Here is a 15,522-nt window from a genome sequence, read left to right on the forward strand (position 1 = left end):
CATTTTGACTGCAACGTTCTAACTGTCTAATAAGTACATTTCACATATCCTATCAGAAAAAGTATCCTTTGGTTGTGTTCATGAAGGTCTTGGGTAACAATCAAAGAACACCATAACATTTTTATTAGTTTATGTTACTGTGGGGGATCTCACGTGTGGAGCGCAAAAGAACAGCGGTTATTCATGGGAAAAAGTGACATTTTGAAATAGATTTATTTAGCAAGGTTAAGGGTTTTGGAAACCTCAGAATCTGCTCTATCTGATACTATATAGAACTCAGAGGAGGCTGGTGGGAGGGGCTATATGAGAACGGGCTCATTGTAATGGCTGGAATGGAATAAATGGAATGTATCAAACACATCAAACATGGAAACCACATGTTTGACTCCGTTCCATTGATTCCATCCCAGCTATTACAATGAGCCCGTCATCCTATAGCTCCTCCCACCAGGCTCCTCTGATAGAAATCAAAACGACTTACCTGCATGTGACTCTATAGGATGATTAGAAAAAGTCACTTTTTGGTAATCCAGGGAAAGAAATGACATGTCCTCCTAAAACTTCTTATAACACAAAAGAAAAAGTCACTTTTTGGTAATCCAGGGAAAGAAATGACATGTCCTCCTAAAACTTCTTATAACACAAATTCCGTTCATGATATCCAGCAGCGACCAGTCATTCAGGGCAGAGCCCCACCTGTTTTGAGCCCCACATTTTTAGCTAAAAAAAAACAGGGTTGCCTGTTTTGCATGTTATTTTGTTATTAATATTTGTTTGCAAACAATGTAAAAAAATATATAATAATCATTGAGTTAACTTCTTATGGCTGCAGCCCGGCGTGGGTACACTTATGACAACAGCCACTTCAAGTGCAGGGCGCGAAATTCAAAAGATATTTTTTTTAAATATTTAACTTTCACACATTAACAAGTCCAATACAGCATATGAAAGGTACCCATCTTGTGAATCCAGCCAACATGTCCGATTTTTAAAATGTTTTACAGGGAAGACACAATATGTAAATCTATTAGCTAACCACGTTAGCAAAAGACACCACTTTTTTTACTCCACCAGTTTTTTACTCCATCAGTAGCTATCACAAATTCGACCAAATAAAGATATAAATAGCCACTAACCAAGAAACAACTTCATCAGATGACAGTCTGATAACATATTTATTGTATAGCATATGTTTTGTTAGAAAAATGTGCATATTTCAGGTATAAATCATAGTTTACATTGCAGCTACAATCAGAAATTGCACCGAAAGCAGCCATAATAATTACAGACACCAACGTCAAATACCTAATTACTCATCATAAAACATTTCTGAAAAATACATAGTGTACAGCAAATGAAAGACAGGCATCTTGTGATTCCAGCCAATATTTCCGATTTATTAAGTGTTTTACAGCGAAAACAAAATGTAGCGTTATATTAGCTTACCACAATAGCCAGAAACACTTGGGCGCCGACGACTAGTTCACATCTACGACAGATATATGAAATAGCATCATAAAATGTTTCTTACTTTTGCTGATCTTCCATCAGAATGTTGGACAAGGTGTCCTTTGTCCAGAACAATCGTTGTTTGGATTTAGAACGGCAACTTTCCCTCTTCATTTAGCAAGCACACTAGCCAAGTGGCACGACGCTCTCCATGTCAACAAACGGAAGAGAACGGAACACGGCAAAACTCCCGAAAAATTTTCAATAATCTGATGAAACTATATTGAAAAAACATACTTTACGATGATATGGTGACATGTATCAAATAAAATCAAAGCCGGAGATAGTAGTCGCCTATAACGGCAGCTAAACAAAAGGCAATCCCACTGTCCACCTTGCGCTCTTCAGAGTACCGAAAATGGTGGACACGTCATTCCAAGATGATGTGTTCCATCTCAGACCAAGATAATCACCTAATTTCTTCTCTCACAGCCTCTTGACACCCAGGGGAAGGTGTATGACGTGCATGTATACTAATAGGTCTCGTGCCCATTTATAGGCAGGAAGAAGAACAGAGCCTCGATTTCAGACTTTCCACTTCCTGGTCAGGAAGTGTGCTGCAGAATGAGTTCTGTTTCACTCAGAGAAATAATTCAAACGGTTTTAGAAACTAGAGAGTGTTTTCTATCCAATAGTAATAATAATATGCATATTGTACGAGCAAGAATTGAGTACGAGGCCGTTTGAAATGGGCACCTTTTATCTGGCTACTCAATACTGCCCCTTGCAGCCCAAACAGGTTTTAACAAACGTTATCTTTTCTGCTTTCTTGAGTAAGGCTGCTCCAAAAGGCAGGTGTTTCAGACAGCTCAGTGCTTTCTCTGGTGGTGGGGCAGCCAGCGGAAAATACGGAGCGTAGGGGTTGGTAATGTTCTCTAGTTGCGCCTTGATTGGCTCTCTCACTCATGGGGACACGACGTCACCGCCAAATCTAAGGGTAGAGCTCTGAAAATTCAAGCCTCTTGGGTGCTGCCATAGAGATACATTAGAAGTGCCCATGCAAGAAGGCTCAAGGTCATTGGCCACAGATAAAATTACGTCACACCACGTTATATCTACAGCAGCTTTGATTGGACTGATACTTTCAAAATCTTAGCCAACAGTCATCATCATGAATCAAGTCGACAATCTATGGAAAATCTTCTTTAATCCTTGTCATATGAAGAGAAATAATGAAAATAAATTGTAGATGAAACGTATCGGTGCTCATTGGACATACACATTATACAATAAGTTGGAAATAGTAAATTCAACAATGAGTGGTTTGGAAGGAATCAGTGGCTAACTGCGAGCATGGCAAAGCAATCACTAGCCTGCTGTTCAGTGGAGTGTCTGTGTAAATCCAGAGAATGCCAGACTTTGATGACTGTCACGGTTTTCTTCCTGGGATGAAGGAGAGGACCAAAACGCAGCGCGGCTAGTGTTCAACATAATTTAATAAAGAATATGTGAACACTACAAACAACAAAACAATAAATGTGAAAACCAAAAACAGTCCTATCTGGTGCAGAACACAAAGACAGAAGACAATCACCCACAAAATCCCGACACAAAACAAGCCTCCTATATATGATTCTCAATCAGGGACAACGATTGACAGCTGCCTCTGATTGAGAACCATATTAGGCTGGACACAGAAACAGACAAACTAGACACACAACATAGAATTCCCACCCAGCTCACGTCCTGACCAACACTAAACAAGCAAAACACATAAGAACTCTGGTCAGGACGTTACAGTACCCCCCTCCTGAGGTGCGGACTCCGAACGCACCCCTAAAACTCAAGAGGAGTGTCTGGGTGGGCATCTGTCCGCGATGGCGGCTCCGGCGCAGGACACCACTCTACCACTGTCTTTGTCCCCCTCCTTAGCGTCCTTTGAGTGGCGACCCTCGCCCCCGACCTTGGTCTAGGAACCTTCACCAAGGCCCCCCCTAGATAGAGGAGATAGCTCAGGACAGAGAGGTAGCTCAGGACAGAGAGGTAGCTCAAGACAGAGAGGTAGCTCAAGACAGAGAGGTAGCTCAAGACAGAGAGGTAGCTCACGACAGAGAGGTAGCTCACGACAGAGAGGTAGCTCACGACAGAGGGGCAACTCCGGACTGAAAAGCAGCTCCGGACAGAGAGGCAGCTCCGGACAGAGAGGCAGCTCCGGACTGAGTGGCAGCTCATGACTGAGTGGCAGCTCATGACTGAGTGGCAGCTCATGACTGAGTGGCAGCTCCTGACTGGAGGACAGCTCATGACTGGAGGGCAGCTCATGACTGGAGGGCAGCTCATGACGAGGACGGCTCTAGCGGCACCTGACTGACGGACGGCTCTAATGGCTCGGGACAGACGGGCGGCTCTAATGGCTCGGGGCAGACGGATGGCTCAGATGGCGCTGGGCAGACGGATGGCTCAGATGGCGCTGGGCAGACGGATGGCTCAGATGGCGCTGGGCAGACGGATGGCTCAGATGGCGCTGGGCAGACGGATGGCTCAGATGGCGCTGGGCAGACGGATGGCTCAGACGGCGCTGGGCAGACGGATGGCTCAGACGGCGCTGGGCAGACGAATGGCTCAGACGGCGCTGGGCAGACGGATGGCTCCGATGGCGCTGGGCAGACGGATGGCTCAGACGGCGCTGGGCAGGCAAGCAGTGCAGGCGGCGTTGGGCAGACGGCCGACTCTGACCTGCTGAGGCACACAGTAGGCCTGGTGTGTGGTGCCGGAACTGGTGGTACCGGACTGGAGACACGCACCTCAAGGCTAGTGCGGGGAGCAGGAACAGGGCACACTGGACTCTCGAGGCGCACTATAGGCCTGGTGCCGGAACTGGAGGTACTGGGCTGGAGACACGCACCACAGGGAGAGTGCTTTGAGGAGGAACAGGGCTCTGGAGACGCACTGGAAGCCTGGTGCGTGGTGTAGGCACTGGTGGTACTGGGCTGGGGCGGGGCGGGAAGGTGGCGCCGGATATACCGGACCGTGCAGGCGTACTGGCTCCCTTGAGCACTGAGCCTGCCCAACCTTACCTGGTTGAATGCTCCCCGTAGCCCGACCAATGCGGGGAGGTGGAATAACCCGCACTGGGCTGTGTAGGCGAACCGGGGACACCATTCGTAAGGCTGGTGCCATGTACACTGGCCCGAGGAGACGTACTGGAGGCCAGATATGTTGAGCCGGCTTCATGGCACTTGGCTCAATGCTCAATCTAGCCCGCCCAGTGCGGGGAGGTGGAATAACCCGCACCGGGCTATGCACACGTACAGGAGACACCGTGCGCTCTTCCGCATAACACGGTGTCTGCCCGTACTCCCGCTCTCCACGGTAAGCATGGGAAGTGGGCGCAGGTTTCTTACCTGCCTTCGCCACACTACCCTTTAGCCCCCCCCCCCAAGAAATTTTTGGGTGAGCCTCTCGGGCTTCCAGCCGCTCTGCCTTGCTAGCGCCTCATAATGCCGCCGCTCCGCTTTCTCTGCCTCCAGCTCCGCTTTGGGGCGGCGACACTCCTCTGGCTCTGCCCAGGGTCCTTTACCGTCTAGGATTTCCTCCCATGTCCATTCCTCCTTGTACCGCTGCTGCTGTCGCTGCTGCCTGTTTCCACGCTGCTTGGTCCGGGTTTGGTGGGTGATTCTGTCACGGTTTTCTTCCTGGGATGAAGGAGAGGACCAAAACGCAGCGCGGCTAGTGTTCAACATAATTTAATAAAGAATATATTAGAACACTACAAACAACAAAACAATAAATGTGAAAACCGAAAACAGTCCTATCTGGTGCAGAACACAAAGACAGAAGACAATCACCCACAAAATCCCAACACAAAACAAGCCTCCTATATATGATTCTCAATCAGGGACAACGATTGACAGCTGCCTCTGATTGAGAACCATATTAGGCTGGACACAGAAACAGACAAACTAGACACACAACATAGAATTCCCACCCAGCTCACGTCCTGACCAACACTAAACAAGCAAAACACATAAGAACTCTGGTCAGGACGTTACAATGACAAAGTTTAATGACAAAATCTGTCCACGAAGGACTGCCTCGCCACCTTCCAATTCAAGTGAGCACATCACAATAAGGTGAGTCCAAAAATGTCTTGTATGCTGCTGCATAAATGATGAAATATGCCGGGGGGGTATGTATACTGTAGCTACGAAAATAATACTAGGAGTATGTTGTCTAGTAAGCTGTTAGTAGCCCATGTGCCTCACCCTAATAATTTGGTATATTTTCCCCTCTTAATTTTGCCTACTGTTCTGACTTGGTGTTGCCTATAACCTGTTTTTAGAGAAAAGGAATCATTGAATATTGTATGAGCTTTCATTGTTAATGTGTTGTTTAGTGTTGTGTTGTGTAGTGGCTTTATTTTGCCCCACCAAGATTTACATGCTACAATCACCAATGGTGATATCTAAATTCTAACAACATATGTGTGTTAAATACACTTATTTAGGAAAATTCAAGGAAGGAGGGCAGCATGACTTTAAAAAATTGAAGAGATATTTCAATTTTAAATTCATATGCAGTCAAAATGGCTGCCTCTGCGCCTCTAGTGTTAATGCTTTTTCTACTTACAGGCTATTTTATGGTGTGGCGGAATGTTCTGGGGAACAGGGGGTTTGTGCAGCTGTGTGTTTGATGGAGGTTGGGACATGGTGGGGTCACCTCTGCACCCTGCGGCAGATATACTACCTCAGAGGAACAGAACAACGCACTCCCAGGGATAGCAGAGCAGAGCACTTTCAGACGTACTGTAGGCATACAATCATATCCTGGAATGTACTAGATACACAAAGTAGAGGAGAGATGATATCAGTGAGAGATCTGGTCTTTTTATTGTTTATGTGTAAAGGCCTACACCTCAGGTACTGATGATATGATTGCATCAAAGTAAAACCTGGTAGCTTTGAGGTTTTCACCTCACCACAGCTCGTGACTGAGTGAAATGTTTGCAATGATTATGTGGTTGTGGTGGTTTGGTTGAACCTCAGGTTCATAGCTAGTATGTTGAGTTCCAGCTGTCACTGTAGATGCCTTGTCTTCATGGAGGATACAGTACTCTGTGTGCTGTGGATGTGAAACATGCTGAAGCACAGAGCCCTTATAAGGCTTCATACAAGCCTCTTCGGGTGTAACATCTGGCTGGTCTAACTGCGCAATTAAAACATGGGATCATTAAGAGGAACACACACTGCATGCACTACATCACTCTGCCACTTGCTGAGCTGTGTTGAGCCAATCAAGGGACTCAGCTGCTGCACCTCACTGATCAGTGACTACATGTAAGCTGCTGACAGTAGAACTGAGCACAGTACCTGAGAAAGCCGTGAGACGCCTACAGACGTAACATAGTTGTGCAATGCCATTTAGATATTGAGGAGTTTTGACTGTGGATGCTCATGGCAACATTTAGTTGAATCCTACATTGTCTAGTGTATTTTTTATATCATGTAAATTTAAAATAATGTAACATTTCGCTTGTTTGTCCCTCTGATTTTCATTTGTCCTTGAGACATTTTGTTTGCGGCAGCAGCAAACTTGGCCCCAGCTGACCCCTGTAATGAAAAACATTTAGAGCATCCATTGGATTCGGGTCACATTTATGATCTGAGACAATTGCTCTACTCCCAATAAAACAGGGCTATTGTGAAAGTGAAATCCATGCCGTATTGTGGTGCTCCATACTGTATTTATAATGAATGGTATGTTTCATTGTGCTCGTCTCGCTCTCGCTCGCCTTGATTGGGTATTCTAGTTCATCCAATATTGAACCATGTGAACTGATTGACTTCGAAGTTACATTAGCAAATTTGAACTTCATGAACTCTGTTTCTTCTCATGCATTGCACACAGTGCACATATTGCATAGGTAGTATATCTTGTTGTATGTCAACTACTCACATGCACTGGATCAATTCCCAAACTCAGTCAACTTTATGTCTACATTATCTCTCCGTATTGAGTGAATATTTGGCACTTGTATAACTGAACAGCATGCCACCTCCATTTGCTGGTGATGATAATAATTGTTTCATATACGCAAAGCCCCAATCTGTTTTTCCATGTCCTTTATTTTTCTGAACATTAGTGCTGCAGTACTGTCGTTGAGTTCACACAGAGGTTCCTTCTCTCTGATGGAGCTGACGGTTTGGAAACAATAAAACCCCCGCCCCGCTCCCCTCAGCCCCTCAGCCCTGTGTCACTACGCAACAGAGTCCCAAAACACCAAAACAAGGGGGCAACCCTGGTAAGAAGGGCCCTATTCCACACTCTTCAGGCGCTTATCGCTGGAATCTTCTGGAATCTTCTGTGTGGCCGCAGGGATCCAGACTGACTGGGAGAAGGATGAGGGGAGAGGGGACGAGAGGGGAGGCTCAGTAAGACTGACTCTGGTTGAGCTTCTCTTGCTGCCGCCTAAAGATGGATCCCTGAAGGAATGCCTGCCTGCCTTCATGGCTGTATCGCGTGACAGACCAGTCCGCTTCCCGTCGTCCAACACATGGGACTAATTTACCCTCGCGGGCCTCAATGAGGGTGCCACAAACATCAGGCAGGCCCCCTTAGGAAGAGGAGAAGATGAGACAGGGAGAAGGCAAGAGAGGAGAAGAGAAAATAATGTTAGCGTTTTAGAGAGGGTCTAGATTCTAACCCCACACCATGCCAGTGTCCACCCCAGAGGACATTTGCAGCAACCAGCTCACCCTTGATCTTCATCGTTTGCCCTGTGGTGAGAATGAGGGCAATTCCACGGAAACAGGATGATGCTGAGACTCCGATTTTTCACTTTAAAAGTATGCCAAACAAAAACCATTGATTGCAAAGTTAAACAAACCATGCAACTCTATGCACAAGGAATACTTTTTATTTAGACAGAACAGTTTCCAAAATCACATTTACTCGAAGAACAGTGCAGATGTAAAGTTTGGTAACAGATGGACGGTAAAATCTCCCTGTTTTTTATGTGACCATGTTTAACAAAAACTCTTAAATATCTGCAGAAAGAATGGGGTGCCAGCTATGATATAACACCTTAAGTTTGAAAAAAATCTATTTTGGTTATTGAACTATAATACAGATGTAGGCTCTTCATTTGAGCCAGTTTGCTACAGCAGGAAAATAATCCTGCAGCAACAGGAAATGTGAATTATGTGGATTATAATTAATGGGCAAATCAAGTCTGAAATTTCAATGTAGAAATTACAAACTTTAGAAACCTTTTTAAACCTCAAATACACTACAAGTTTACATTTCCTTCTGTGTAGAAAAATTCTAAGCAAAGAAAGAGTGGTCAAATTAAGATCCTACATTTGTAAGTGAAGTGGATTAACACCCATTAACAGACTGATGGTAACAGAATGAAATCATGGGTCTTTGATCTGTACTATACAGAAATGCATAATTATGAATGTCCTTCTCTTCATGGTAGAATTTTTTTTACATCTTCCTTTACATGTTTGGGTATTATTATACACACTGGCTATTATTTGAATGAGCTCCACCTCTAAACAAGACCAAATTTGGTTAGTCCGGACCGGACATAACAGAATGCCAGTGGAAGGGAGGACAGTAGTAGGTGACCCAACTGTGGTTTGTTACTACAATGAATTCCCACTGTAGCCAATTCAGTTGCAGTCATTATGTTACTGATTTTGTAATGACAAGACAATAGGCAATATTTAGTAAACTTATGGCAAATAATTTCTGCAAAAGTAAATATAAAATGTTGATATTAGTTGGTAGGGTCTTTACTCCAACATTATTGTTTTGATGTATTCTAATACCTTTTTAAGACTTTTTCTGTTTTCTAAGACCCCTTTTCCATCTGTTTGACCAGAAGTCAAAGCCTTCGCATATTCCTAATTTTTAGGATGGAAACGGTAGAAAAATGTATAAAAGCCTTAGTTTCTCTAGCTTTCGTTTGACATCAAATGTGATGTGCTCATATGAACTTCATATGTTAGTGCTCATGGGGCTTTTAACATGGAAATACCCATGACCAAATGTCTCTCACTGGTTTATGACAATTGTGGTACAAAGGCTTTTCATGCGTCACATTGAGTGATGGCGTGACATCTTGTTGATTTGATTTAAGATAATTCATCATGCTGTACTTTTGATAGACTTTACCGCATTGAATTGAATATATTTTTGAATTATGAGACCAATACCTACTTCATCTAATACCTGTCTCTCTGTGTGAGAAACCGTTGAGAGAGATGGATAGATAGAGAGAAAGACAACAGTGAAAGGACAGTGCAGTGATTGTGCTGCCTGGCTGCACGCTGGGCGATGGCTGTTCAAACAGGACTGAGCTAAAATGTCACCAGCCCTCCGCAGAGAAAGGGCCTGCTGACAGCCTGGATAAACACTGGCGTTTTTCGCCCTGTAATCGCATGTTCACTTAAAAAGAGCTTCCAACAAATTCCATGTGCATTCGGTCATTCTTGGGTCTCGGTCTAAAGCAGTGGTGGTGTGTTATCCCCACGTTGTTACCGTGATAGGAGAGTGTCTCTTTTGCTTGTCCTCCAGGGGAGGTTGGCGGTTGGAGGGAGGAAGGTGGGGACGGGGGGATGGATGGAGGGAGGGAGGGAGGGATGAAGGAGAGAAATAAAAGCCTGATTCACATGAATAGGTTTGACATTCCTCTCATCATATGAGGTCAGCACGTCACCAGGCTCCAGTAATACTATTGCTGCACGTGATGAGAAGAAAACAACATCGATCCATCCCTGTTGCCACTTTTCATTCTAGAATGTCCCGAGATAGAACTAGAATGGGCCTATTACTTCCATACAGTATGTTACGAGTAAGAATGCAAAAACGTAGAGAAAGGTTTCCTATCCCCTGTAAGGACGACTGCTAACTAAATAAAACTGTTTTAATAAAGCTAACTTGATGGTCAGTCATAACACCCCCCTTACCCAGTACGTTTGGTACCCTTCACTCTCTGACTATCCCTCTGTGTCTCCCTTAGGTGTCGTCCGACAGGTGAAGCCCCTGATTGGCTCGCTAAACATGGTGTTGAAGCTGGCTATGAACTATGTCACCTCTGGGGTGGTGTCTCATCGGAACATCGTCAATGTCCACATCTTCGTTTCCGAGTTCTGGTTCTGAGTTTAGGACACGCCACCACCACCACCACCACCACACATATCCACACAGTTCTACCACAGTACTACCAGCACCGTCACATAATAGCCACAAAGTACTACCAATTACACATTACTACCACACAGTACTACCACCGTACTATAACTTACCGTCCTAACATTAAGAGAAATTTGAATTCTGAGTGTGTGGAGGAGAAAAGGAAGATTATTTAGGTGTTTAACTATAAGGATGTGCATGCACACCATTGGGAGGTATAATACAAGTCATTCCTGACAAACCCAACACAACACATTGTAACTAACTTTTGTTAATTTTCGTTCCATTTCCATTAAGATAAACAGACCACAAGCTGCTTAATCGCTTTTCTATTGTATGAAACTAAGGCACACTTCCCAGTCAGTTTACATGTAATAGAAATTGATGTAACAAGCCAAGCCATGAGTTGATGCATGCATCTGGCATACAGAGCTTGATGTGAAGACTCATATACTGTATCATGTAATGTAAGCATGCTATCATGCTGAAGACAATAGAATGTGATTGTGAATTGAAAGTGCATGCGTAGACATGGAGATGTGAAAAACCATTGAAGGATTTAACAGTTGAATGTAACACTTACCCATAAGTTCATGGTGTGTATTACATTTCCTTTTCTTACTTTATACACTGCGAAAGGTGTTACGGTACTAAATAAACCATCTTGTTTTTACCTGTGAAGCCTTTTCTTTGCGTGCGGGTGAGTGAAAGCTTCAGATTGGTTGATGAATTTAACTTGTGTTCATTTGGAGGAAAAGTGGGACAGAAGTCATTTCTGGTACAGTGATTGAGAGTGCAGAAAAAAGGGTGAGTCAGGGGAGAGTGAAAGGGTACATAGGCACTAGGAACCAGGAACCACAGCCCTAATTAGGTTAGTCACTGAACCAGAACGGTTCTCTCTACTCCCACTAAGTCAGCCTAGTGGACATGAGACGCTGTTAGTGGAGCAGATGCCAGTAATGTTCTAACGATGGGGCTGTAATCATCCCTGTGGTTGAGGCCCAGGCAGAGCTTTCCAATTCTTCAGACAATGGAGGAAGGAGTGACATCCATCAGGAGCCCAGCCTGTCTACACGGACGGCTCTAAAGGTACTGAGAAGATCATTGCCTGGATTATTGTTATTTTTTGTATTTATTAGGAATTACTGCACCGTTGGAGCTAGAACACAAGCATTTCGCTGCACCTGAAATAACATCTGCAAATCTGTGTACGAGACCAATACACTTTGATTTGATAAAATAGAGGCCAAGAGGTCAGACCTGTGGTCAGATGTGAAAAGGAAAGGAGGAATATTTGGAGTGTGTGTGTGTGTGTGTGTGTGTGTGTGTGTGTGTGTGTGTGTGTGTGTGTGTGTGTGTGTGTGTGTGTGTGTGTGTGTGTGTGTGTGTGTGTGTGTGCAAACAAGGAAATAGATGACAATACTATGATGGTTAGACGAGCATCTGTAAATACATACCCACGGAGGTAAAGGCAATTAGCCAATCTGGAAGGACATTACCAACTGTCTGACGTGGGGATTATTTGAAGGACCATAGGACAGACACATTGGGTCGACGTGTGAGAGTAGCTAAGTATAGCTGAACATGGACAGTGTGACAGCGTGTACAGACTGTACTGGGCAGAGTATAGTGTGTAGGAGGACAGCACAGATTCCAACAAGCTGAATAATATGGACATTCAGGAAAGGCTGGAGCAGCAGTCACTACTCCCTGCACTGCTGCACTACAAAACCACATACATGTGTGGGGACAAATGAGCAAACATCTCTCGCCAGATTCCCTCTGCAAAGCCAAGACGAGCTGCTTGCCTTACACTGGAAGCTCCTATGACTAACCAGCTAGCGTGGGCCTGATGAGTCGACATAATGGCAGAGCAGCAGAGAAGACCTGTGTGGACTGGTTTGGCCTGTTTGTTTATGTACTCTACTGTGGCACTGTGGTGGTTAGGGCTCTCTGTGTGAGTTGTCATGGTGGTGTCTGGCTCTGGGGGAAGAAGGAAAGCGGTATGGGGACTGAGGTGACCTGATCCCCAGCCTGGAGGGCTCAGTGGAGGAGGAGAGGCTGTGGCAGGAGCCAGGACAGACACCAGGGCCCACGGAGGCACGTGCTGGGGCTGACTCCTGCACTCGCCTGCTCCCGCTTTTTCCTGGCGGCCAACCCTGGCTACCACCGCAACATATGTTATAGGATATAAGTGAGTTCTTTTAATAAATGTTGGGGTATTATTTTTTTTTAAGGTTATAAACCACTGTTTCTCATTACAGAAAACACAAAAATGTTGCTGTTAGATGGATACTACTAGAATGCCAATGTCCTACCCTCATCTGCACTATATATACAAAAGTATGTGGACATCCCTTCAAATTAGTGGATTCTGCTATTTCAGCCACACCCGTTGCTTACAGGTGTATAAAATCGAGCACACCGACATGCAATCTCCATAGACAAATATTGGCAGTAGAATGGCCTTGCTGAAGAGCTCAGTTACTTTCAACGTGGCACCGTCATAGGATGACACCTTTCCAACAAGTCAGTTCGTCAAATTTCGGCCCTGCTAGAGCTGCCCCGGTCAACTGTAAGTGCTGTGATTGTAAAATGGAAACATCTAAGAGCAACAACGACTCAGCCGCGAAGCGGTAGGCCACACAAGCTCACAGAATGGGACCACCAAGTGCTGAAGCGTGTAACGCGTAAAAATCGTCTGTCATCGGTTGCAACACTCACTATCGAGTTCCAAACTGCCTCTGGAAGCAACGTCAGCACAAGAACTGTTCTGTCGGGAGCTTCATGAAATGGGTTTCCATGTCCAAGCAGCCACACTTCAGCCTAAAATCACCATGCGCAATGCCAAGCGTCAGCTGGAGGGGTATAAAGTTTGCAGCCATTGGACTCTGGAGCAGTGGAAACGCGTTCTCTGGAGTGATGAATCACGCTTCACCATCTGGCAGTCCAACGGATGAATCTGGGTTTGTCGGATGCCAGGAAAACGCTAGCTGCCTGACTGCATAGTGCCAACTGTAAAGTTTGGTGGAGGAGGAATAATGGTCTGGGGCTGTTTTTCATGGTTCTGTCTAGGCACCTTAGTTCCAGTGAAGGGAGATCTTAACGCTACAGCATACAATGACATCCTAGACAATTCTGTGCTTCCAACTTTGTGGCAACAGTTTGGGGAAGGCCCTTTCCTGTTTCAGCATGCACAAAGCGAGGTCCATACACAAATGGTTTGTCAAGATTGATGTGGAAGTACTGGACTGGCATGCACAGAGCCCTGACCTCAAACCCATCGAACACCTTTGGAATGATTTCGAACGCCGACTGCGAGCCAGGCCTAATCACCCAACATCAGTGCCTGACCTCACTAATGCTCTTGTGGCTGAATGGAAGCAAGTCCCCGCTGCAATGTTCCAACATCTAGTGGAAAGCCTTCCCAAAAGAGTGGAGGCTGTTATAGCAGCAATGCGGTGGACCAACTCCATATTAATGCCCGTGATTTTGGAATGAGATGTTCGACGAGCAGGTGTCCACATACTTTTGGTCATGTAGTATATATTTCATTTACATGACCTTACAGTAATTTTTCATCCATTCTGAAGGTGACAGGTTAATTGTCAAAATTTGGTTGACACTTATTCATGTTTATTCCTCGCAACTTTTGTGTAGTGACTGACACCGAGTGATATGATCCCCTATTCACTGTAGTTGTATTGACTCAGAAATGTATGTAAACCTGCAATCATTTATGTAACATACAGTAAATATTAGACCTGAGTGGAGTAAAAGTCATCTAACACATCAATTTCAATTACATTCTTAACTAAACTTACAGTACAGCACATGCACTACACCCATCTTCTCTTTGGTTTTCTACTTGGTGTTTCACAGTAGTCCAATAGATGGCAGACACATACAACACAACACTTCCTTTACACAGCTCTCTGTCTACTGCGACTGCTTTAACAAGGACTGAACTGCTTCACCATGGTGGAAAACCAACCCAACACAACTTGTGCTAATTCCTTTCTTTAGGCCTTCATGGAACCTGGCCATGGCACTCCCAATATCCCCTCTCATATGATCAATGAAACTCTCTGTGGTTTTGAAGCAGAGACAGTGGACCAATTACCCAGCGGGCTCCACCTTGACCCCAAAGAACAACATAAAACACCCAAGTTGTGACCCTCCATAACTTACTGCTCCAGACTTAACCACCCTATGACCAGTGCTGAACTCACCCTGATGCCAGAGTACACACTGGATCAATCACATCGGGGAGTAGGGAGTCGGGCCGTACTCATGAAAATTCAGAGCACAGTCTCTCTGTTGTTGTAGCTCCTGAAAAGAACACCATACCGCCACTCCTTATTTTGGGAGGAGAGACGCACGGTGACGTCCGCAGAGCTTAACTAGATGCATATCATATGGAGGGAAAGATGGATAGGAGACGGTCTGAGTACCTCATAGTGTTGCAAACGACCCTAAAATAGATAGTGACATCAGGTTGTAAAGTGACGCTTTTCATATGGGTTGATGGGATGAGAGGATGGATGGCTTTAGCATGACTCTATTCATTACAGACACATATTTTTTCTTCTTTTATTGCTCGGGGTGACATTTAAAACAAATGTGTTCTTCATAAGAATAATAGCACATTGTTTATTGAAGAAAATAATCATGTGCCAAATGACATACTGGCGGCGAGGTTTGTAAATAGGCAATAATGGGAATTCAAAAGTATTTTTTCTCTGTAGCCAGAGCTCTTACAATGTGAAAGGCTTTTTTGTGTGTGTGTGTCCAGGCAAGCAGCACGGAGGCCCATTCTGAGGTTGACAGTCAAACAGGCCACATCGTATTTTTGTAATTATGAATATAAAT

The 15,522-nt window shown here is 44.7% G+C and overlaps 1 protein-coding gene across 1 annotated transcript in view; it reads left to right on the forward strand.

The window, feature by feature from the left end:
- Positions 1 to 11,323, forward strand: part of LOC120066150 (fibulin-1-like) — a 62,680-nt gene extending 51,357 nt beyond the window's left edge. The window contains exon 17 of the mRNA XM_039017308.1: positions 10,478 to 11,323. Within this exon, the coding sequence (XP_038873236.1) occupies positions 10,478 to 10,617 (140 nt within the window). The 3' untranslated portion in view covers positions 10,618 to 11,323. The remainder of the gene's footprint in view (positions 1 to 10,477) is intronic.
- The last annotated feature ends 4,199 nt before the right edge of the window (positions 11,324 to 15,522 follow it).

This window comes from Salvelinus namaycush, chromosome 21, assembly GCF_016432855.1.
Source record: "Salvelinus namaycush isolate Seneca chromosome 21, SaNama_1.0, whole genome shotgun sequence".
Lineage (NCBI taxonomy): Eukaryota > Metazoa > Chordata > Actinopteri > Salmoniformes > Salmonidae > Salvelinus > Salvelinus namaycush.